General features: G+C 43.6%; 1 protein-coding gene across 1 annotated transcript in view; it reads right to left on the bottom strand.

Moving 5' to 3' along the window:
- The window catches only part of GAS6 (growth arrest specific 6), a 49,580-nt gene extending 26,062 nt beyond the window's left edge, over nucleotides 1-23,518 (bottom strand). The window contains exons 1-4 of the mRNA XM_054162889.1: nucleotides 23,429-23,518; nucleotides 22,790-22,956; nucleotides 4,896-4,920; nucleotides 3,541-3,603 (exon numbers count right to left, since the gene is read on the bottom strand). Coding sequence (XP_054018864.1) covers nucleotides 3,541-3,603; nucleotides 4,896-4,920; nucleotides 22,790-22,956; nucleotides 23,429-23,498 — 325 coding nt within the window. The 5' untranslated portion in view covers nucleotides 23,499-23,518. The remainder of the gene's footprint in view (nucleotides 1-3,540; nucleotides 3,604-4,895; nucleotides 4,921-22,789; nucleotides 22,957-23,428) is intronic.
- Nucleotides 23,519-24,810: the final 1,292 nt, after the last annotated feature.

Raw genomic sequence — 24,810 nt, 5'->3', positions numbered from 1 at the left:
ATCCACCTCTACCAAAACACAGTCATTTCATCCACTCTCGCTTTCTGTAACCAAAGCAGCTTCAATCCCCAGCTAGATCTATTGCCACTGAGGAGATAAGCATTTATCTGGAGTGTCTGCAAGGTCTTCCACTGCAGACAAGGCAGGAGGAAGCCAGAAGGCTGATCAGGAAGGGAGCGTGACGTGGCCAAAGAAATGCCAGTTTTCAGTATTTCATCTTGCTTCTCATAAGCTGAGGAAAACTCTACAGGAAAAGCATGGGTACACAATGCTAACAGCCTCATAGAAAGAACCATCCACTTACTGCAAACAAGGCTTGATTACATTTCACCCTCACTGTTCCAGCTGTGCAGAGTTGGAGCAAAGCCACAGCCAAGGTAGAGGACAGGCAACAGAAAAGCAAACACAGCTACATGGGCTGCCTCAACATCCACCTGCCAGAATACCTCCTGATACATCAAGTACCCAGTAGACACACTGCTGGAGGTGAAGGAGTTGGGGAAGGAGAGGCCAGGTTAAGGTGGTGATGAGCCATGACAGAGCAGCTCTGGTCATCATGTTTCTTTTCCTATACAGGCTAGAATTTACTGTGTACAGGTAACAGAATGGTTTGAGTATAGTAAGCCAAGTCTGGGTTTTCTTGAAGCAGCACAAATTAAGCCTCTCAGACATATCAGTGTTTTCAAAGTCACTTGATAATGCAAAACAAGTCAAAGTAATTATGCATGACTTATCTGGTGTATACTCAACTTTTGATTATTTCCTTCAAACTGGATTCTGATGTGCTGTGCAGAAGCAGATGGTAGTAACACTGCCCAGCAGAATAACACACTATTGCTACGCATGGTAAATAGCAGGAACAATCATGGATATTTCCAACTGTGCCAATAGTTTGTTCCTCTTATCCTTAGAGTTTGAGAGCACGCAACACAGATTTAACACCTTCCTAGTGCTTCACAGCTACACAATTCTGCCAGCTTTGTAGAAGGTGCTCCTGGTTTAAACCATTACAAGAGAAAACGGAGCTTTTGTTTCCATTCACTCACATGAATTTATTTTTTGATATGCACAAAATGGTGCCAATTAAAACCTCATTGGGAAAATGCTACATTGTGAATTACATTCAAAAAGCAGACACATTTGACTAAACAAAAATCTGTGGTTTTTAAGGCCACATGCAGTTTCTTTTCCAAAAAAAAATGTAGAGTTTTCCAAATTCTTGCAGAACTGAGTCCCTAACTCGTAGCTGACCTACAGGACCTCTTTTAGAAAATGATCCAGATCTGCAGGCAAAAGGACAGGTATCTGTGTGTAAGGTAAGCTTTTACCTCCAGTGATGGTGGCTCCACGACCCCCCTGGGCAGCCCATTCCAGTGCCTTTCCAGATCATCCATCCCAACAAATCTTTATAGGAACATTGGCTTCCTTTTTCTGACCCTGTGATAGAAATGCTTGATAATGTCTTTGGGTGAAGAGAAAGCTCCAGGTGCCCAGGGAGCAAACAGCCATGCTGTTGTGGGGCAAAGCTAGCAGTCACTGTCCCTGGAGGGGTTCAAGAGGGGATTGGATGTGGCACTTGGAGCCATGGTTTAGTTGTCAGGAGGTGCTGGGTGACAGGTTGGACTTGGTGATCTCTGAGGTCTTTTCCAGCCTTATTGATTCTATGATTCTATGATTATCTGCAAAGCAGTTGTCTTGAACTCTCACTGCAGTCAGTGGAGATCTGGTCAGTACAACGAAGAGAGTCCACAGAGTAACCTTCATCTTTCCTCAGAGCAGACACAGTTTGATGAGTAGAATCACTCTAGAACCATTGACTCTGCTGACTGTGGTGGGAGTACTGCTCATGGAGGCACATATACTGGAAACATCAACCTCTGATTCTGGAGCTGAATCCCACCAGTAACCCTGATCATCATAAAGATCTTATGAAAATAAGAATCCTCAAATACTTTGCTATGCTGTCTAATCACTGTCACAGTTAACACTTGTACCTTATTTCTAGTATAAACTAGTCTAGTTAATCACCCTCCAGTCCATAGTTGTGCAATGTCTTTGTATGCCAAATTAAGAGACTTCAAGTACTTTGTTTTGGGCAGAGAAAGACTGTTAAGAAGCAAAATTGAAATGTGTCTTGCAGGCACAAGCCCACAGAGCTACACAGCCTTTTGGCAGCATCTGTAAAAAATTAAGCAGCATACTGGAATTGGCCAAGTACAAAGCCTGTCATTCTTCCAAGAGAGTTTCAGGCTCGTTCTCCATTACTTCTGCTGTGAATTGACAACAGCTAGCCAAAACTCATCCATTTAAAAATATTTTAGTGGGGGAAAATATTATCATTTTATTTCCAAACCACTGCATCAACAATGGACAAAATTATTCAGCTTTTACTTTTTCAGACTTTTTCATCACCACTCTTTAGACTTGCACTTCTAAAACACTCATTGGCTATTTGGAGCAAGTGTTCCCAGCTGATACCACCATTTTCAGCAGAAACTCCTGCCTCTTTACTGTGTCCCACACATGAGCAAAAGAAAGCATTCAGCTTCATGTCCCCTTTTGAACTAGCTGGCATACCACAGCCCATGCAGGTACCACAGGTCCAAGAACTTCCAGGTCAGAGGACTCTTAAAATCCCTAAGCGATACTGCTGCATTATATGAGGGCAAATCTTCACAGTGCAGTTTTTAACCTTGGAATTCACTCTTCTAAAAAGATTGCTGTAATACAGTTTATACATGTGGAAGGTCAACTAAATCCTGATCCTGCTTGCACTGGTATGAACACATGACTAATCAATCTTGACCACAGTAAGAGACTGAACCACAGGGAGAGAAATGAAAATAAATCTACATACATATGATTTTCTCCTCATTTGAACTGATCTGTTTTCTGAGCACATTTAGATAATTTCTGCAGCTTTATACTTTTAGCACTGCTAAGCTTCAAGAAGACTCTGGGAAGGTATTAGAAGAGTTGATTTAATTCTAATCTCATGTGTTAGTGATGAACCTCTACACATACAAGTCTGACTTCCAAATCAATTTGAATTTATAAAGACTGCAATATTTAGCAAATAGTCACATGATCCATGAAACTGATCTCCTTAATGTAAAGAAGTCTGACATGAGCCTGTATTTGACTTCAGGCTTTTTTAAAGGTTCCTTAACAAGGGTGAGCCAAAGTTAGCATTCAAGAAAAAAGAAAACGAAAGGCCAAGCATAGTGTACAACCTTATAGTAAATCCCATTTCTTGTCCCTCTTGCTTCTCAGATTGTTCAGACCTTGGGAAACTGGTGGGAAAGAAATGTCTTGCATCATAAAAGACTAAAGCACTGAAATATGACAGTGAGATGTCAATAGTTTATGAAAGGGTAAAGGTCTTGTTTTGCTGCTCAAATGATGTGGAATCGCACATCTAGGGAGTAGGAAGACCAGTACTAAAATACTATCAAAAAATGAAGATGGCTGAGCTGGTCCCACTCCTCCAAGTAGAATGACAGAGCATTTAACCACAATAAACAAAATAGAAATGCTTACTATGAACACATGTAAGGAAATCTGGACTTCTTGTATAAGGTGACCCATAGTTCTGAATACAAGCTGAAGAACAGAAAATGAAATTGTTATTACAACGATGACACGGCAGCTATTCAAAGCATGTCAAATGACACCTGGCCTGCTGACACATTAAGCAAGGCTTTGGAAGGTGGATGCAAAAACTATGCAATATTTTAATCTCCCAAATGCCTTAAAATGTTTTAGGTCTGAGGTAGAGTGGAGTTATAAACCATCCAAAAAGCATGATCGCTTAACCAGATGCCACTACGATTCTAAAAAGCATGTTAGTGGTTATTCAAATTTGAACTACTTAGACTCTTTAAAAATCTAAAAAGCACACAGTTTTCTCAAACTGCTGGCAATTGGGATCTTAAGTACTGTATATTAAACACAAATAGAAAACTATACCATGCAGTCAATAGAGTAAGTCAGCGGTTCAATCAGTAAAGGCACTTAAAAAGATTAGTTAATAGCCAAGTTATTAAAGAGTTAATAGCTAAGTTAATTAAAAATGGAAAAAGCTGGACGATCTCAAGTTATCTACTAATGCCGCAAGCTACAAATGTAAATGCAACAGAAACTTTTTAACATGCAGAAAACACATAAAAGATCTCTGTGCACAATAATAATAAACACACCTCGAAATCACATAAGGAACATACAGTCTGTCTTAAAAGTTAGCAATGTATGTAGAGGGCAATCAGGTTTCCATCACTTTCCGTAGCAGTGACTTCAGCTGTGACAAGCCCCGGTGTTAGGCATCACAGAATCACAGAATATTAGGGGTTGGAAGGGACCTTGACAGATCTTCTAGTCCCTCTGCTAGAGTGGTTTGTAACACCTGAAAGGTGGTTGTAGACAGGAAGGGGTTGGTCTCTTCTCCCAGGCAACCAGCACCAGAACAAGGGGACACAGTCTCAAGCTGTGCCAGGGGAGGTTTAGACTCGAGGTGAGGAAAAAGTTCTTCACTGAGCGAGTCATTCGTCATTGGAATGGGCTGCCCAGGGAGGTGGTGGAGTCACCATCCCTGGAGGTGTTCAAGGGGAGATTGGACGTGGCACTTGGTGCCATGGTCTAGTTGTGAGGTCTGTTGGGACAGGTTGGACTTGATGATCCTTGGGGTCTCTTCCAACCTTGGTTATACTGTGCTACTGTGATACTGTGATAGAAGTGGGAGGTTGACCTCTGTGATCACTCAGTGCTAGGTAGGTGAAACCCAATTTAAAAAACAGCCAGGTGATTACATTTTTGCTAACACTAAGCACTGAACAAAGAAGCAACACTTACTTTCATACCAGCACTGCCACAAAGAGAAAGTAAAAGCTGCAACTCACCCAAGTATTTCGGGTAAAAATATTCCTGTAGGAGGGAAAAACAAAAACAAAGATTTATTGAATGGTATTTCCTTCTGTTGTCACACTATTTATGAGCTGCAGGTAGTTTGTTGGTTGCATGGTAGCTGTCTTTAACAGGGTCCCAAACACCAATATCAGAACTTCTTTTTATGCAGAGCCAGAAGCAGCACAGTATGATCCATGCATTTTGTCTTTTCAAAAGGAAAGAAACATTAGCTCCAGTCTCAAGGTATTTTTTGACAAGCTGGCAGTGGCTGAGCATGAAGCCACTTACTCGCTATACAAGAGGTAAAGGTGCTGGTGATGGCATGAGGTAGTGGAAGGAAAAGGTACCTAGAGACAAAACTCCAGAGGGAAAGTACAGAATCAATCAGTCACTCAGCGCCTCTCAAGATGCCCTCTGCAGATGCAAATCACAGGCAAGACCCTGACACCACAACCACTAAAATAAAAGGGCATGTTTTGCTCTTACCACAAGCACCCTACAGATCTAACAGCACCCACTGCCACACCGCCCGTTCCATCACATTGTGGAGATGGTCTGCTCAAAGAAGGGAATAATGAAAACTGACATTCATTAACCTAAATCCGAATTGCAAAAGGCATTTCCACACTTCTGGTGATACTCGGCCATGTGTTACTGTTCCCTACCTTGTGTCAGCAATGTGCAGCCATATAGCAGTGACTGGCTGGAAAGCAGCCCTGAGGGGAGAGATTTGGGGGTGCTGGTGGATGAGAAGCTCAACATGAGCTCTCAGTGTGCAGTTGCAGCTTGGAAAGCCAATCAGATCCTGGGCTGCAGCAAGAGAAGTGTGGCCAGCAGGTCAAGGGAGGCGATTCTCCCCCTCTACTCAGCGCTGGTGAGACCCCACCTGGAGCCCCTATTACAAGAGGGATATGGACGTGCTGGAGTGTGTCCAGAGAAGGGCCATGAGGATGATCAGAGGGCTGGAGCACCTCTCCTATGAGGACAGACTGAAGGAGTTGGGGCTGTTCAGTCTGGAGAAGAGAAGGCTCCAAGGTGACCTAATTGTGGCCTTCCAGTATCTGAAGGGGGCCTACAAGAAGGCTGGGGAGGGACTTCTCAGGATCTCAGGTAGTGATAGGACTAGGGGGAATGGAATGAAGCTGGAGGTGGGGAGATTCAGGCTGGAGGTGAGGAGGAAGTTCTTCACCATGAGAGTGGTGAAGCCCTGGAATGGGTTGTCCAGGGAGGTGGTTTGGGCCCCGTCCCTGGAGGTGTTTAAGCCCAGGCTGGATGAGGCTCTGGCCAGCCTGATCTAGTGTGGGGTGTCCCTGCCCATGGCAGGGGGGTTGGAACTAAATGATCCTTGTGCTCCCTTCCAACCCTGACTGATACTATGATACTGTGATAGCAAGAGTAACTGCTGATGTGACTTGGATGTAATTTCACACATTAGAAAAATATTCAGCCTGGGGAGACCTTACCAGTCACATGATCACTGGCACCAACACAGAGAAACAGCAGGAAAATGCAACCGTGCTGCTTGGAAGAGTGGGAGATTGGCCTAAGCTGATCATTAAGCCACATTCTTAAAATGATAAGAAGAAGCGACCACCAATTCATGGCCAGGAAAAAGCATTTCTTTCCAACTTCACTTCATATTGGATTTCAAGATGTTTAAGTCATTAGTTCAAGTGCTGTTAAAATTTTAACTGGGGCATGCAATGAGGGAAAACTTGTGGATTTTATCAGCACTTAGTATTTTTTGGTTAAAATAAATAATTTCTCAGCTGATTATGAAAGTATATGCATACAGTTCTCACACACAGTATAATTCTTTTTCATACAACATGAGCAATTTTCATATAAATATCTGCAGTGCAATTGGAACAGTATGCATCCCATAGTCTACAAAATTAATTTGGACTATGCAATGTGCAAGATAAGAAATTATTCTATCTTCTCTTAGTACAGATGTTTTGCTAAGCTCATGCATATATACAGGCGTGTACATACAACAGAGGCAGGCACACATTGTGACTCAGTTCGACCTGGACTGTTGAATGCAATCAATTGCATGGCTGTCATTCACCAGAAAAATCAATTGCTTCTGCTAAATATTCCCCAGTTGCTGAAATGCACATTCAGCCCAAATCATGGGAACATCAATAAAGAAGCAGAAGTAGCTTACACTTACTGTAACTTTCAATTCTGACATGAGGGCAGTAAGTTTGGCATCTTTTCTCTCTTCAGGGTAATAGAGAAAGGAGCTCTTAACTCTAGCTCTTTTATATATATATATATATATTTATATATATACACACACACACACACATATATATATGTTTAGTTATACACAAGTCAAAAAACCACAATCTAAACAGTGTAAGTACTCAGATGAGTGCCCAGCTGTGCTATAACCACAAACTGAACTTTATCCAGCACTCAGAGAGAAAAAGATAGCAGCATGTGATGAAATACAACATTCCCCACCCCCCCATTATTTCCACTTTATTCAATATATGTCACAAGAATGTGCAGATGTGTTTAACCAGCAGCAGAAAAATCCAGAGGCTGTCAAGAACAACTTCTTCAGCGCTCACAGGACAAGAAATAGGAAGTTTCATATTCAGGGCATCCAGTTTAATTGTTCCAAGTCAGCAAAGGCATAAAACTTCATTTTGTCCTTGACCTCTGATGAATAAATTGACTGCTAGAAAAGTTTACTTTTCAATGAAAGATTAAGGCAAGTAGTTATTTTCATTGCACAAATAACCTTCCAAATGCGAACTGACTGTGTATTAATTCAATGCCAGCTGAACAGCAGAAGAGCGAAACTCCAAGACTCTGTACTACCATAAGCTTAATTCCCTGAATTGATTTAATCAGGAGGTTATTAATATAAATTTAACTCTTCTTTATCCATCTTCCTCATTTGCTGTGTTACAGAAAACTACTCGCTGATGAGTAGCCGGTTCTAATCTTACTCATTCTTGTATGATTAATTTTTTGGGTTTCTCCATAATCAATTCTCCTTGTAATGGGCTTCTGGAAGTGCAATGACAACCTATTTCCACTCAGACAAAAGTCAGACAGAAATACATCCAGACATGAATTATTTCTGATATAAGCACTCCACAATGCTTTTTCAGTCTTTTGTGCTGTACCAAGTCTTACTGACCCATGGATGTCAGGGAGGATGAAAACATTATACAGGGTCAGGTCCCTGTTAAAACCCTGAGACTCATCTTCTCTCCAGCAGAAGTCTTCAACTGTATTTTCAGGATCCACAAAAATGCCAAAAGAAATGCTTTGAGGCCTGTCAGGAAGGAGTTAGCAATGATTCTGTTTGCGGACTTCTCACCTTCAGTTTCCAGGTCATCAGACATCTCACCATCCAGAAAGCCATTCACAGAGAGTATTTACAGGATCAAATTGCAGGAGGTTATTTAACTGTGACTGTCATGGTAGCAAAACTCACCAGAGAATTAGAGCAAGAGTTACATTTTCAGCTTGAACTCTGGTAAAAGAAGCCAACATTTAAATGTCAGCCCTACCCCTTTGAATTTGCTTTCCTAATTACTGCTGAAAACAAAAGCAGGAGAAATGAGCTTTTTTATTTAAAAAGCTATAAACAAATACATTGGACATAAACATCCTCTGGACAGGCTGCTGTATAGACATTGGCTGGAAAGCTTGATGATGTCAATCTGTCCAAAACTAAAATCCTAGTGCGTGCAAAAGGAAGACACTACCTTGCAGAAGCATGAACCCCCTCAACAGACCAACTTTAATGAAAGTTGTTTCAGCAGGTTCAACCTCTGTGTCTGCTCCTACCAAGAAATCTTAAATCTATTTCCACCCATCCTTTTTTTGGGACTCAACACCCCTTCTGTTTGTCTGATTCAATTTCAGTAGTCAAGGGCTTTGGGACCAGGACATCCACTGTATGCAGACTGGCATGTAGTACGAGCTACACACCATATGTTATGTGCCACCATTAGTTTAATTCAGCAGAGATCTCAAGTAGCACTTCACATCTACTGGTCTCCACCCTTCCTCCAGTGAAGTGGAAAATATGGCATAAAGCCAGTCCCTCTAAGTAGATCCTGGTATGCTTATTTCAACCCAGTTCAAGAGAAGTGCGGAAGTACCTGCATTGGCTTCCCTGCAAAAGGAAACCAACAATGTGACTAGGGTCATCCTCTATTTTTGACTCTATGGTCAAATTCTTCCTTGGTCATAAAATCCATAAGTCAATATACTGGGTATGCATTAGTCCCACTGCATTCTTAGAGAACATGGAAGAACACCAAATCAGAACAGGCATTAACATGAATCACTGCATAAAAACAGCCCTTCCTAAAACATAACAATGACGTTGTCTACACAAGGAAAATGTTCTCACTGTTCCTCAAACTGAGTGGCAACACTGAAAACCTCAGCCAAAAAGGCCTGCCAGCTGCTTTTGTTTTGCTTAAGTACCAGGTCAGGCAAGCCCAATCAGCCCTGAATCTAATGCATGTAAATCTAACAAAAATCATGTTTGAGCTGCAGTGGCAGCAGGTAAAAGACATAATTTACAGAACAACTGTCTCTAGGTGATTCAGCTTGAATGGAGGGGTTGGACCAAATGACCTCCAGAGGCACCTTCCAACCCCTACCACTCTGTAATTCTGGCACTGCAGCACTGCTACCACTGGAGGATCTCAACAGACTTGTGGTAGTTACCAAAAAGCACTTTCTTAGTTACCTAGTTACCTCTTAGAGAGCAACAACTGCCACATTATGTCTTCTCCTTCTTCCTCTTTCCTTCAGGACTGAATGTTTGTCTTGAGCATCGCCTGACCTCCTCTTTTATAAACGCACCACACTTCCACACTGCTGGCCTGCACTGCACTTGCAAAGAAATGGCTGCTACCAGACATAACTGGCTGTAATAATGTTATACAGTTGTTTAGCTGTTATAACCTGAGGATGCAAATCTCATTGATGTTAAGGAACCCTCTGAGAGCTTTTTATAACTGGGCTCATGCTGAATGATTAGACCTTCCTTGTACACATTATGTGTGTAATTAAACAGTCCTGCAATTCAGAAATTTAAATATATAGATCCACTAGATATAGAACTTATGCTCAAATTAATTGCTTGCACAAGCTTTCTTTCTCATTGTGAGGAACCCCAGAATTAGTCAGGTTATTTTGGACCAATTTGCATTCTTCTTGCAAGGCACAAAGATAACTTCTCTCCACAGTTTGGTAAGTGAAGCTTTAGAGAAGCAAGTGGGTGATGTTGCAATGCAAAAGCAGCCTCCCAGTCTCATCTCCTACCACCAAAGTTTTATCTGCTTAGGGCAGCTTTTTAGTTTAGTGTCCATTTGCAAAGTACCCACTTCACACCATCCAGCTCTTCTGGTATGTAAAAACTATGACTGCCCCTTCCACTGAGTTGTTTAGCTCCCCAGCCAAGAAGCATTTAGGACCACCTTCTCCAGCATCACCCATTTCATACAGACTGGACATCTCTACAGAATCCTGAAGGCTGGAACCAAAACCCGTCCATTGTCATAGTTTCCTTTGCCCTCTTCTGAGGGGCAGTTCTACTTTCCAACAGCTTACTGAGGTGCCACTTTAGCAAAGATGTTGCTCTGTAATGAGGAAAAACCCTCTAATAAAGTGAGCAATTACAGGGGGGGAAACAGCAATGAAAGAAAAGAAAATGAGAAAAAAAAAGATTTTGTATGTCACAGCCAACCAAAACATCTGTGAAGATGTAAAGGGCACAGGGAGATGATTTCTATGCGCAGCCTAAGGCAGGGTTTGACTGGACAGTAATGGCATGAAATGGATGCAGCTGGTGCCAAGGGACAACTATTCCAACAAAAATTTGTAGAGTGATGCCAGTGAGTTGGTTGCACGTACTTTTAAGCTATACTTACTGCAGTCTAATCACAAATGAATTGACGGTCTTTACACTGCTTCAGGATTGAAAGGCTACTTTTCCTCCAGCTGTATTAATGTGCAATTTGAAGATGATCTCAATTTGATAATAGAGCTTCACTCAGTCTTGCTTGTTCAAATCCTTCCTTGCTGCAATAGTTAAAATACTTGCACATGTGGCTAAACTAGCTCAGAAACTTCAGTGAAATTCAGCAAATCAAGATCTGAGAAAACAGTGTAAGTAAAATGTTGTCTCCCTTCAGCATCCTATATTACAACATTATTTTGCAACTATTTAAGCTGTACTTAGCACAGAGTATATATATACATATAAAACACATTATTTTTTGTGTATATATATTTTATATATATAAAATATTATTTATTTATATATATATATAAAGAGAGAAAATCCTATTCAACATAATTTAAATGCTTTCAATCACTTACAGGCCCTGTAATGTTTTGTCCACTGAAGTGAAGAAATATTCTATTTTCCCTTTCCTTTAATCTAAGTTATATTGTTTGTTATGATTTTGTTTACCTGCAGAGGTTGCAACTCACTGCAACAGCAGTCAGATGCTTTAAGACTTTGCCTCAGAGGGCATAGGCAAGCAAGGAACAGGGAAGTGACATCTGCGATAACACCAGGCCCTTGTGACAGAATCTGATCTCATACTTCCCTGTACATTATTTTAATGGAAAACAAAACAAAACACAAAAAAACCCCAGAACTTTTTCTTTTCTGCTCCTGTCCCAAATATTTTATGGACTTGAACGAGGACTCCCTGTTCCAGGAGTCAGCCAAATGTGGTAAAGTGTGGTAGCTCTCCAGATGCATATGATTTTGTGCTAGCATGACCCATTCTCCTCTTAATTTATTCACTCTTCTGTCCTGGCAGGTGTGCAGAGTGAAGACAACACTACACTCGTCCCCCTTCCTGGATATCCTCCTTGCATTCCAACCTTGGTCTTCCTCTGGGTCCCACTGCTGATGCTCAAAAGAACAGGAGGAGAACTCAAAATAAATAAGGAAACTTCCCCACAGCCATGTGTCCTTGTGGAGAGTCTGGAGAGCAGCCAAACAGAAAGGGATCTGGGCGTGATAATTGACAGCCGCCTAAACATGAGCCAGCAGTGTGCCCAGGTGGCCAAGAGGGCCAATGGCATCCTGGCCTGTATCAAGAATACTGTGGCCAGCAGGAGCAGGGAAGTCATTGTACCCCTGTACTCTGCACTGGTTAGGCCACACCTTGAGTACTGTGTCCAGTTCTGGGTCCCCCAGTTTAAGAAGGACATTGAGACCCTTGAATGTGTCCAGAGAAGGGCAACAAGGCTGGGGAGAGGCCTTGAGCACAAGCCCTATGAGGAGAGGCTGAGGGAGCTGGGATTGTTTAGCCTGGAGAAGAGGAGGCTCAGGGGAGAGCTCATTGCTGTATACAACTACCTGAAGGGAGGTTGTAGCCAGGAGGGAGTTGGTCTCTTCTCTCAGGCAACCAGCACCAGAGCAAGAGGTCTCAAGCTGCGCCAGGGGAAGTTTAGGCTTGAGGTGAGGAGAAAGTTCTTCACTGAGAGTCGTTAGCCATTGGAATGTGCTGCCCAGGGAGGTGGTGGAGTCACCATCCCTGGAGGGGTTCAAGAGGGGATTGGATGTGGCACTTGGTGCCATGGTCTAGTCATGAGGTCTGTGGTGAGAGGTTGGACTTGATGATCTTTGAGGTCTCTTCCAACCTTGGTGATACTGTGATACTGTGAAAACAGCAATGAAGGCAGAGATACAGAAAGGAGACCTGCTGAAAAAACTTGAATCAGATTCTCCAAGGCTTGGTTGTTCAGTCACATCTTTGACACCATGAGCCCTGGCAAACCCCTTCTGGCACCTGTCCTTCCCATTCTAAACCCATGCTGCCCTTTCCACCTTTTGTGAAGCAGCATGGAGAACACAACTGGGGTACTCATCCAGCTGCAAAATTATTTTTTTCTACAGATTACTTTTCTTCAGATTCCTTACTTAAACCACTCCATGTAGTTGCCAAACTGCTATGCAGGAAAGGTGAACAGAATAGGCAAATGGGTTGCTGACTCAAACTAGATCAGATCAGCTCCCAAATCTGAGACCAAAGCCTGGAAACTAATGGGAGTGGATGAGAAGTAAAGCTCCTTGCAGTGCTGCTTCTTAGTTTCTTCCAAATCTCCAATGGCAGTTCCATCCTTCTTCTTCTTAATATTGGGAAGTGCCTGATAAGCAGTAAGTTCACATGAACCACAACTGCCAATTCATATAGATTCAATGCTTCTCTTATCTGATTTACCTCAACATGAAGAGAAACTTCTTTACAGTGAGGGTGACAGAGCTCTGGAACAGACTGCCCAGAGAGGTTGTGGAGTCTCCTTCTCTGGAGACTTTCAAAACCCACCTGGATGCATTCCTGTGTGGACTACCCTAGGGAACCCTGCTTTTGTCAGGAAGGGTTGGACTTGATCTCCGGAGGTCCCTTCCAACCTCCAATATTCTGTGATTCTTAAGTAGCTGCATTAACAAAATGTACTAATTCCCAGTAGGCTGCTCCTCTTTTTATATATATATATGTGGCCCATGGCCACAAAACTCTTCTCTTTATTTTTTTTAAATGGCTTTTTCCCCTCTCAGACACTTGTTAAAACTTATTATATTCCTCTAAACCAAAATTACTTACCCTAACTTTATCTGCTTTTTTCCATTATCTTCCTTCTTGGCCCAAACTTGTGTAACACCCCTGCTTCAATTCACCAAACTTAGCATCTTCTTCCATCCTATCTTCAGCCCCTCTGTGTACTCTCTCATTCTTTTGTCTTCTCTTCTGCAAGTGTCATAGTACCTTCATGACGTGTTTCACTATTTCCAGGTCTACTCTGAGATTCTGGGCTAAACTCACACAAGAGGAAACAGATCAAGATCATGTAGACATGAGTCCAGCAGAGCTGATGGAGCTGTGTCTGCTTCTAGAAGCAGCACACTTTGTTCACCATTCTCAGTATTTTTTGCTAAAGCAGCATTTTGATAATAAATGTATGGCCTGCCTTCTAAGAGCAAGCAGATTTTTGTCACCCTCCTGCTACTGAATTCCACCACCATAAACAAATGCTAAGCCTGTACCACCATGCAGATAGAAGCATCCCATTTCATAGTCCAATGTGCTTGCCTTCCAGATCAGTTGGACCCACTGGAGTTTGGTAAGACTCTCTCCTATTCTGTGCCTGCTTTATAAGAAACTACAGAGAGGAGGAGTATAGGGAAGGGGGGGCTCCAACAACCAGTGCTCACTGAGATCTCAACCAGTGCTCACTCAGATGGCATACATCTGGGCACTCCCAACTTTTCTGCTTTCTTCTTTTCTTCAAGCCATTACTAGACAAAAGTCTAAATCTCCCCTTATTTCCTTCTTGAAATCTATTAAGCAGGCACCACGGTGCCTGAGAATCCATTCTTCCATATACCAAGTCCAAGGAGCTCAAAGTACTCTGTTAACTCTTTTCCTCTCTCAAATGAATTCTGCACCAACAAGAGATACAAAAAACTTATAACAGCTATAAACCTAGACCTTCCTCCACACTGCCAAAATGCTGTAACAAATCAGTAGAATTTTCACAGCAAGTAAATCCACATTTTTGCCTGATTCTAGAAAGGAATATGCTATACAGGGATGATGATATATGTGCTTAAAGCTAATATCAGTATTTTTCATGTCTAGACTACACCAACATTCACTAAATTACTCAAAGAAATCACAGAATCAACAAGGTTGGAAAAGACCTCAGAAATCATCAAGTCCAACCTATCACCTAACACCACCTGACAACTAAACCATGGCTCCAAGTGTCACAGCCAATCTTTTTTTGAACACTTAGAGGGACGGGGACTCCACCACCTCTCTGGGCAGCACATTCCAATGGCAAATTACTCTTTCTATAAAGAACTTTCTCCTCACCTCGAGCCTAAACTTCTGGTTGCCTGGGAGAAGAGACCAACCCCCACCTGGCCACAACCCCCCTTCAGGTACTTGTAGAGAGCAATAACATCTCCCCTGAGCCTCCTCTTCTCCAGGCTAAGCAACCCCAGATCCCACAGCCTCTCCTCATAGAGCTTGTGCCTCGTTGCCCTTCTCTGGACGTGTTCAAGTGTGTCAATGTCCTTTTTAAACTGATGAGCTTAGTACTGGGCACAGTACTCAAGGTGTGGTCTAACCAGTGCTGAGTACAGGGGCACAATGACTCCTGCTGACCACACTAGTTCTGATATAAGCCACGATGGTGTTGGTCTTCTTGGCCACCTGGGCCATTTATAAAATGCTTTTTATTCTCCTTCACAGAAGTGGCACAGTGTCTGTTGTTAGAGTTGGAATCACTGTTGGAGCTATTAGAGTTGTTCTGGGAAACTGAGGAAGTAACAGCCACCCTTCTGGTATTGCTACCTCAGGTTCTGCCACTCTGCAGTTCCCTTAGTCTCCTGAAAAGATCATTAGCTGGTTGACCATCCCATCTGTTCATGTTCTCACCAAACTGATCATGCAGAGTTATCCAAATACTCCCACATAATTGCCTCTGTTGTCTGTTTTGGTTTGACCTGATTTGGAATGGCCTCTGTAGAGGACCTCTGCTTCTAACAGCTGCAACTTGTATCCATCTGGAGGAAGAAGAATTTACATTATCTCCTTGGGCCAATTTGGATATGGATCTTTTTAAATTCCTCCTTCAGCTCTTTCATACAATTCTCAATTTTTCCATACAGAGTTTCAATGGCTGAAACCAAAGAAACGCATGTGAGACTATCCTCCAGTTGTCTCATTTGGTCAGTGGAATGGCCAACCATAGGAGGAGCTCCACCATAATTTCTTGCCCTCATCCGTGGTGTTCCAGGGTTTAGGATTCCATGGAAGGTCATCTCTGGATGGGTACCTCATAAGAGCTGTAAAAGGCATGTCCACAGAGAAACCTTACCAAGACACCTGCCTAGATGTCTATCTATTCCACTATCTTTTGAGAGAGTTCCCAGCTGAGATGCTGACTTGTCTCCCACTATTAGAGCTGGTGTACATGTATCAAAACACCTGCCAAGCCAGGTTAGAATTGGCTCATTCTCTGCTCTGATGTAATCATTTCTCACATGCCTAATCTCCTGTCTGGGGGCGTTTGCTGCTTGGATGTCATCATCTTCTGTGTCTGTCTCATCTTCCTGAAGATGCTGTCCCCATAATCCTGATGCTACTCTCCTAAGGATTTCTTTAACTTCAGAAGCACCTCCATTAGCTGCTGTCCTACCAGAACTTATATCTTGTCCTGCATTTCCACTATCCTGTGATGGTCTCAATAATTCAGCTATGTCTTTAAGACAAACCTTCTCTTCATGCTCAGAAGGATCTTTTTTAACAGAAGGTCCCTCACCAGTACAAGAATCTTGCTGCTCTCCTCTGTCTTGCTGCTCCCCTGCATCAGCTCCTGCATCTGCCTTTTGCCTACCTCTCCTATCTAAAGCCACTACTTGCTTAATTGGGACTGTGTTTGAATTTACAGCAGGCTTAACAGAAGCTGACAGGTTTTGAGACACAGCAGCTTTTGCAGAGGCCACTTCTGGTCCTGCTGATGATGAAGGAAATGATTTTGCCTCTCTTAATGCCTGCCAGTGACACTGCAGCCACCATCTTAGGTGCTGCTGCTGGCTGATTGCCAGAATTAGCGGTGGTCCCGTTCAGAGCTGCCTTACTGATAGCTTCTCCCTTTCTGGTTCTAACTGCTTCCCCTATCTCCTCATCACTAGAAATCTGTAGATTTGAGTTAGAACTGCTTCTCCTACATCTGGGTCTGCGTTTAAAAATGAAACAGGTCTTAGATACTCGCCTCTCACGGTACAGTGCAATTAACATGTACACAACTGTTATTACCAACAGCAGATTCACACACAGCAAATAAATCACTTCTGGATCCCAGCTATTACTGAGGATGGCCTTTTTGCCTACTGGAATGCTAAACTTGTAAATTTCATAGAATCATAGAATCAATAAGGTTGGAAAAGACCTCAAAGATCATCAAGTCCAACCTGTCACCCAAGACCTCACGAGGCAGGCCCCATCAGCGGGTAATGTCGTCGCTGTCACATTCCCGTATCTCTTAAGCCAGAAAAATCCCCCCAATCAATCATATAACAACTGAATTTTATACTTAAATCAAAGGTACAATTTATACATCAAGTATCTCCCAAGCTTATACAACATTAATCCAATAATACACTTGTAAACAATCACGGTCAGAGCAGAATATATCAAATGCCACAGAATCCAAAATAACTTCATTTTTGCTTTCCCTAATCTGAACAGAAATAAATCAAGCAATCTTGCCCCACATCTGGAAGCCAATTATTTTGTGCAATGTGGTAGTTTAGCCCACCAGCATTAAAAAAAACTCAGCTCAACTCAGTTGGGGAAAGCAAATGGAAGCTATATTTACAAGCGAAACTACACTCTACAATGGAATCATAGAATCATAGAATTGATAGGGTTGGAGGGGACCTCAAGGATCATCTAGTTCCAACCTCACACTAGATCAGGTTGCTCAGAGTCACATCCAGCCTGGCCTTAAAAACCTCCAGGGATGGAGCTTCCACCACCTCCTTGGGCAACTTGTTCCAGTGTCTTACCACCCTAATGGTGAAGAACTTCTTCCTAACATCCAATCTGAATCTACCCATTTCTATTTTCTTTCCATTCCCCCTAGTCCTATCAATACCTGGTACCCTAAAAAGTCCCTCACCAGCTTTCTTCTGTGGTTTTTTTTTGCAGTCTGAGTGGTTCCAGAAAGGTCAGTAGGTCCATGTGTTAGATAAAGATACAGCCTCTCCAAAGCTGGAGTAACACCACCAGTCAACATAATTGTCTAGATATGGAAGTTAAATATTTCTTTTTCTCCAGAATTCTGTTTTCCAGGATTTTATAAAATATAGATATGAATGCAAATGCAAATGCAAATAGCCCTGGAAAGTCTGATTGGTCTCACTGCTGCACTCATCATGAGTGGGAGACTGGACTAAATGAGCGGAATAGAGACCTTCTGAGACCCTTTCAGCTTGAGTTACTCTGTGATTCTTGGTGTACCTGAAAAGCTGTAATTTTTAAAAGGACTTTTGATGCAAGACCCTCAAGAAGCAAGAGAACTTTTCCTCTGTGCGCCTGTGAATGTTATTCATATGCAAGCATATGAAAACCAGCTGGCTTTCCATGCTACTCTCTTCAGAGACTAATCCATAAACAATAAACACAGTTGGCCAGGATGACTTACATCAGTATTTCTGGTAGGCCTAACACTTCTTAAAGTACTCAGCATGGCAATTTCAACTGTGACCTGCAAGAAGACCAGTCATTCTTCAATGGCAACAGCCAGCAAGACGTGCAGTGACAGACACTGTATTGATAAAGTATGGCACTAACAGATAAGAGGCAACATTCAAACACCTTCCCTGTGAAGAGCCTTTCACAACAGAGAAACTCCTTGCACAAGGATACTTTTTTGCAGTATTCATTCTTCAGTGAAATCCAACATTTTCAAGAACACCAACAACTACACTCCCTTCTGCCCTCTGTTTTACTGACAAGAACGGAGACAGGGACAACAGCACTCAATATGAGTGATAGTAATCATCCAACTTTATTGTTCCACACTTCATTATTTATAGTCTTATCTTATACATAGATAATTCTATTCTAATTTAACACATGCTATTGGTTTCTCTCTAAAAGGTTACATCATTGTTTTCACTATTCTGTGGAATTTCTCTGCTCAGTCTAATTGCTCTTTTTCCCAGCTCTTTGCCTACTCCTTATCTTGTTTGCCTCCCTTCTCAGGGGCAGCTGGACTTCAGCATACCAAGCAATCAGAACTTTTCCACAACTCCTACTCCATTGCTGTATTAATAACAGAAAATCCTTCAAGGCCTGGCTTGCACAGGTGTTCCTGGGACCCATGTCCCCTCTTGCTCAAACCAATCCCCAACATTTTACATGCTTGGATGACCACATTTTTAGAACAGGTCAACCAAATTCCAGAGCAGTTTATCAGTCAGTTAACAAGCTGTGATACCTTGCCTGCATACCAAGGTCAAATATTTCTCTAGTACTGCTTTTTATAAGGCCTCATCAACATTTTAAATAAGATAACATTCTTATCTCTACATCCAAGATATTTTGCAACTTTATGCCATCCATCCCACTTAGCATATCTTTAACAGATCACATTTAGAAACAGTCCACATACCTCCCAAGAATATGTTTTCCATCCTTATTTTTCCCACCATATTATCTTTCAACTTTTCTGTTTGCTACCTCTAACACAAATTAAATTATAAAATAGGAAACATCCCAGAATTCTACAGTATTGAAGTATTCATTAAAAAAGATAGGCTGCAGGACTCATTAATCCAGACTCACACTTGCTTTTACCATGTATAGTCATATAAATGAGTTTTGTTCTGCCTCCTAAAAAAATCCCAGCCTAAAAATGTTTCAATTTATCTTCCTTCCTCCAGTCTCAGCAAGCTGATATTTGTATTTTCCGTAACATAAAAGACAAAAGCTGTGCTGGCCTGCAAATGAATGGCTACTTAGCCTGGCCTAATACACTATTCTTAGTTGCTGATGTAAGTAATCACACATGTGGCAACATTTGCATTCAGGTTTCAGAGAATCCTCTGCTGCCTGCCTGCAGATGTTGCTTTGGAAAGCTGGCTAGTGAACCAACATAAGGTATGGGAAAAGGGTGCTCTGGTGTAGCACACAACACTTCATTTCCATTTCCTTGCCTGTCCAGTAAATAGGTATCTTTCCACAAAAAGTTATTTTTGGCTAGATGTTGTAACTGGCTGGATCAAGCTATCATTTTATCTGGGAAGCATCAAGCTATGCGACAGCCTTGGTTAATCTTACCTGAACTTCTGGACCTAACTGATTGAATCAGCTAATGCAATGCCACAGAATATCTTTAACTCATAGATTCTGAAATTAGGCCTTAAAATTCTCTTCACACAGCCATAGGGGAATTAGGAATGGCAAGGTTTGTAAGGAAGAGTCATACATTTCATTAAATCATCTGATGGATGGGGACTGGGAAGAGAGACAACACTTCCACGCTCACATGGCAAGCCTTGCTTGAGGTCAAAGAAAGAAACAGCAGCTATTAACCAATCTCAAACTAATTTTCACTTCTCAAGGCTGCAAAAACATGGTTCCCATGGGACAGTAAACAGTCAGATGCCTACATTCATGCTCATCTGGTGCTTTAAAACATAAAACCTGGGAAATGAAACAGCACAGATGAGTAGTGTCCTGATGTGTCCCTCACAGTTTGCCTATTGCAAGGTTAGTCACAGGGCTCAGTGTGGGGTAAAAAGTGCTGTAGCTGTTTCTCCCTGCTATGACATAAGTAGTTAAACCCTGTGACCAGGTTCAGCTGGCAGAAACAAAATATTCAGCCTGTCTATACTACAAGGAATCATCTGCTGTCAGCAGCAATCTCTGTATTTCCCTAGTCAATAAAGTTGTCACCTTACCAGTACAGATCAGCTGCAGCCCAATAATACGCTAAAGCAGTTAGTTTAATTCCTCAAACTTCTAAACATTGTTTATCAACAGTTTTCATCTTTCCTGAGACCAGTCTGTCTCAGATAGCTTTCCTCTTCTGTCAGTCACCAGGACAGGACATGCAATGCAACATTCCCACTACCTCAGGTGTGTATTATGGAGATGTAAAAAGATCGAGTCATATAAAAATGATGAAAATACGCTACCCCTCAAATCCTCAGATTCTGTTGGAGGACTAGTCCCCTATGCCTTACAAAGCACTGAAGGATTCCAAAGTGTAGTGTAGTAACAGCCCACAAACACCACCTCTGCCACCACACATTAGAAAACTGCTACTGAACAGCAGCAGCTGCCTTCCTATCATATACTGATTGCAAAATGGATAGGAAGGGCCATAAATCCGCCTGACAGGCAGTGGCACTTTGGTTTCCCAGTGAAACTGAAGTGAAGTAACAGCAAAGAGTAGGACATAATGTACATAATAAGCAATTTCACAACTCTCGGGAGGTTTGTGTTAGAAAAGGTCACTGCAGACCTAAAAGTATTATAAAATACAGTACTTTGGTGCAGAAGCACAGGTAAAGTAAGCAAGGGGGCACAGATACTAGAAGCTCATCTAGATATCATGGGTTATCAGAACTAGAGAAAGACCTAGCAGCAGTAACAAATGAAATGCACCAAAAATGTCGAAGCTATATGCAATGATAGAAAGTTTGTGTTGTCATGCAAAACATGCTTCAACAGCATGAATGGATCTTACAGAATTTATATTACACATGAAAATACTTTAAAACAAAAATAACATCACTGTTTTCATTACAGTGGAAGCACTGTGTGTTTTTTCCAACATACAAATCAGTACCAAACATTGGTTAAAAACTCCTGACACATTTACACTACTGCTCTCTAAACTGACCTACCAATGCATCGCCTTTGGCTGCTTTCTTGGCCAGAAGCCAGTTAGCAAAACTGGTGACCTCAGATCACCTTTCTTCCAGAATGCTACAAAATCACATTTGAGCTATTTCTTTTTTTCCTGCATTCACTGCTATATGGTGAAAATTTAGGCTGAGCTTAAAGGCATGCCGTTCAACCTGAATAGTTGTGCCACCCACTTTCACTACAATTATCCATATTCTGTATCAGCTCAGTTTTAAAGAACAGAAGCAAACACTGCTGCAAATATATATGACTGCATGTACACATAAGAGGTCACATGCACAGCCTGGGCAAGGGCTCCATATAAAGCTAGTTAAAAAGAAAAGAAAGTTAAAAGCTAGTTATAAAGAAAAGAAAAGAAAGTTAAAGCTAGTGAAAAAGAAAAGCCGGGATCACAATGGTTCTTCTGTATCTACTACTGCCTTTCTGACAAGCTACTAGTAGCACTGTGTATCCAGCCCTGAGCCTGCTAATGGAGCACACATGTCAAGACTTGTCTGAAGCATAAAACATCTTCTCAGATCAGTCCCTCCCTTGCCTGTGGTGTGTGTGCCTCTGTGTGTACACGCACACTATTTCTCTCTCTCTCTGCCCTATCTTCTCCCTAGAGCATCATACCATTAACAGGAACATGCTGTGCAATATCAAGCTTCGGTTTGAACACCAAGAAAATCTACTTCCCACTGCTAAATTAATGCCAGATAATCTCTGCAATGAGAACAGCCTATACAAAACAGAGTAGAGGGAGAAGAGCAAGCCAAGCTTAGTAAAGCAACACAACTACATCCACAGGCTGTCCAAAGTGAGAATAAGGCTGAAGTAAAAGTCAGCCTTAAGACCAGGTCAGCTTCATGACCAGTGTGCAGGTTGTAACTGCATGAAAAGTGCAGCAATACTATGTTCTCACACACACATATTCTGCTGCTGTCATAGTGACAGGTCCTGAACCACCTAATTCCAAAATGCTGACCAAGCTGAATATGGCCCAATAGGATTAAAGTGTGTTTGTGCCATACTTCTGACATATGCCACAATCTTAAGGAGGTTCTAAAGACAGGTGGAATGGGAGGGTGAAGAAAAAAGGGATGGTAAGCTGTCCAGGCACAGAAGCCATAGCATTATGTCACACTGGTCTTGTTTCATGGATTTACACCAGCAGTGAATAGGACCCTTCCACTCTTTGGAGACAGCAGTCATGCCAGCAGGCTGAGCGGCTACCCAAGACCATCCTCAACCAAGGCATTTCTCATCAGCCAGCCCTTTCGAAGGCTGTGTGCTACTTCTGTCATGTGTCTTCCAGTCATTCACCTAATGGTTCTGGTTCCTATTCCCAGCAGCTTCCCCAGCTGTGCACATAGCTGGCACCCCGCTGGAAGAAGGGCGAGAGGGCAGCCCTGGCCAATCCACCCAAATCTCTGTGCCCTTACCGTCTCGGGGTCGTTCTCAAACACCTCTCGGGCCTCCTCCTTGCTGCAGTGCTCCTCCACGCACTCCCTCTCTAGATGCCCTTGCTTGGTCTCCTCGAATATCTGGTAGGCTCGCCGCTGCCGCTGTCGCAGGAACTGGGCAGCCTCCGGGGCGCGCAGCAGCACGGCTGGGCCGCCGATCGCCAGGGCAGCGGCCGGGGGAGAGGAGGAGGAGAGAAGGGGAAAGGAGAGGCAGCGATGAGCGGCTAAGGGGGCACACGTACACACATCCCCCAAAACGTCCGAGCGGGGGGCACCAGCCGTCCCGCCATGGGGCACCGAGTCCTCTCCTTGTCCGACGCCCCGCCCGCGTGTCTCCGCAGCCTAGGCGCGGCCCCTCACACCGGCGACCCCGCTGCCGCTCCGGCATCCCCCGCTGCCGCTCCGGCATCCCCCGCTGCAACTGCTGCCGCCGCTTCCTTCCCCACCGCAGCCGTGAAGCTGCGCATCTCCCCTCTCCACACCTCCATGGCAGCCCCGGCAGTTCCAGCACCCCGCACACACAGAGAGCGACGGGAGGTGCTTGAGCAGCGTGTGCGGAGGGACGGGCACCCCCAGGCCCAGTCACCCCCGGGCCCCGACTCCCTCCGCAGTACTCACTCTGCGAAGAGTCCGCCACCAGCAGCACGAACAGCAGGGCGGCCCCAAGGCGCGCCGCGGGATGCGGCATGATGCGGCAGCGGCAGCGGCGGCGGCGGCGGCGGCGGCTGGGGCCGGGCCGGGCCGGGCGGAGCGGAGCAGTGGCGAGCGGCGCACAACGGGGCGGGCGGCGGCGCGGGCGGGGAGCACGCTGCTACTGCGGGAGCGCCGCGCCAAGCAGCACAGCGGGGGGACCGGGGAGCCGATCGCCCGCCCTGCCCAATCGCTCGCCAAGTCAGCGCCGAGCGCGGCACAGGGACACACCTCACGGCGCGGCAGCGGCCCGGCCCCGCGTTACCTGCCCGGCAGATCGGGGGTACTGACGCGGGCTTGATGGGCACGCAGCGTGGGCGGGAGGGCATGGCTTTTTAATAGCTCTAGGGCTCAATGGTAGAGAGGGAGAAGCTGGCACCAAACCCAGCCTGGTTCTGCTTTCAGGCAGAAATGTGGGTTCTCCACACATCCCAGCGCACGTTTTCTTCACAACTAAATTGCCAGTTTGTTCCAGTATTTTAGGATAAACTCCTCAGAAAATAGATGAATGTGCTTTATACCGACAAACTGCAACTGTTTTACTGTCACTTGTCCGTCCGTAGTTACAGGAGGCTCATCCGATGAAGGAAACACTCTTAGCTGTAACCCAGAGCTGTTGGGTGAGAGCCCAGAGGTGCATTCAGACTGCGTTTTGCCGCTGCTATGAAGCCACCCCTGTTACGTGTACTGTCCTGCGGATGGGTGAAAGTGACAGGTAACCCCAAATCTATACATTCTTCAAGAAAACTTTAATGGCAAAACTTGTATGAAAAAAATAACTCATCTAGTGTACTTTCAGTACTTTTTTATCTAATACAAAGTAGTGTCTCCCTAATAAATTTCTCCATCTACAATGTAACAAGGATAAACAAAATATTTATATTTCACACTGGCTAAGTAAAGTACATGAAAGCATACGAGCCAGCCTGCTTGTCCAAGAGAGCCATCCCATGGCTGGTATCCTCCAGTCTTGAGAAGAGAAGGCTGAGAGGTGGTCTTACAAATGTCTAAAAATATCTGAGGGGTGGGTGTCAAGATGAAGGTGATATTGTCTTTTTGGTGGTGCCCAGGGATAAGACAAGGAACAATATGTACGAGTTAGAGCACAGGAGGTTCCACCTCAACACAAGGAGACACTCCTGTACAGTGAGAGTGACAGAGCACTGTAAGGGGGTTCCCCAAAGAGATTATGGAGTGTCCTTCTCTGGAGAATTTCCAAACCCGCCTGGACGCATTCCTGTGTGAACTGCCCTAGGTGATCCTGCTTTGGCAGGGGAGTTGGACTCAATTATCTGTTAGAGGTGCCATCC

Source organism: Dryobates pubescens, chromosome 7 (assembly GCF_014839835.1).
Source record: "Dryobates pubescens isolate bDryPub1 chromosome 7, bDryPub1.pri, whole genome shotgun sequence".
NCBI lineage: Eukaryota > Metazoa > Chordata > Aves > Piciformes > Picidae > Dryobates > Dryobates pubescens.
Note: the sequence above shows the minus strand (reverse complement) of the source record. Positions and strands in the feature narration are given on the sequence as shown.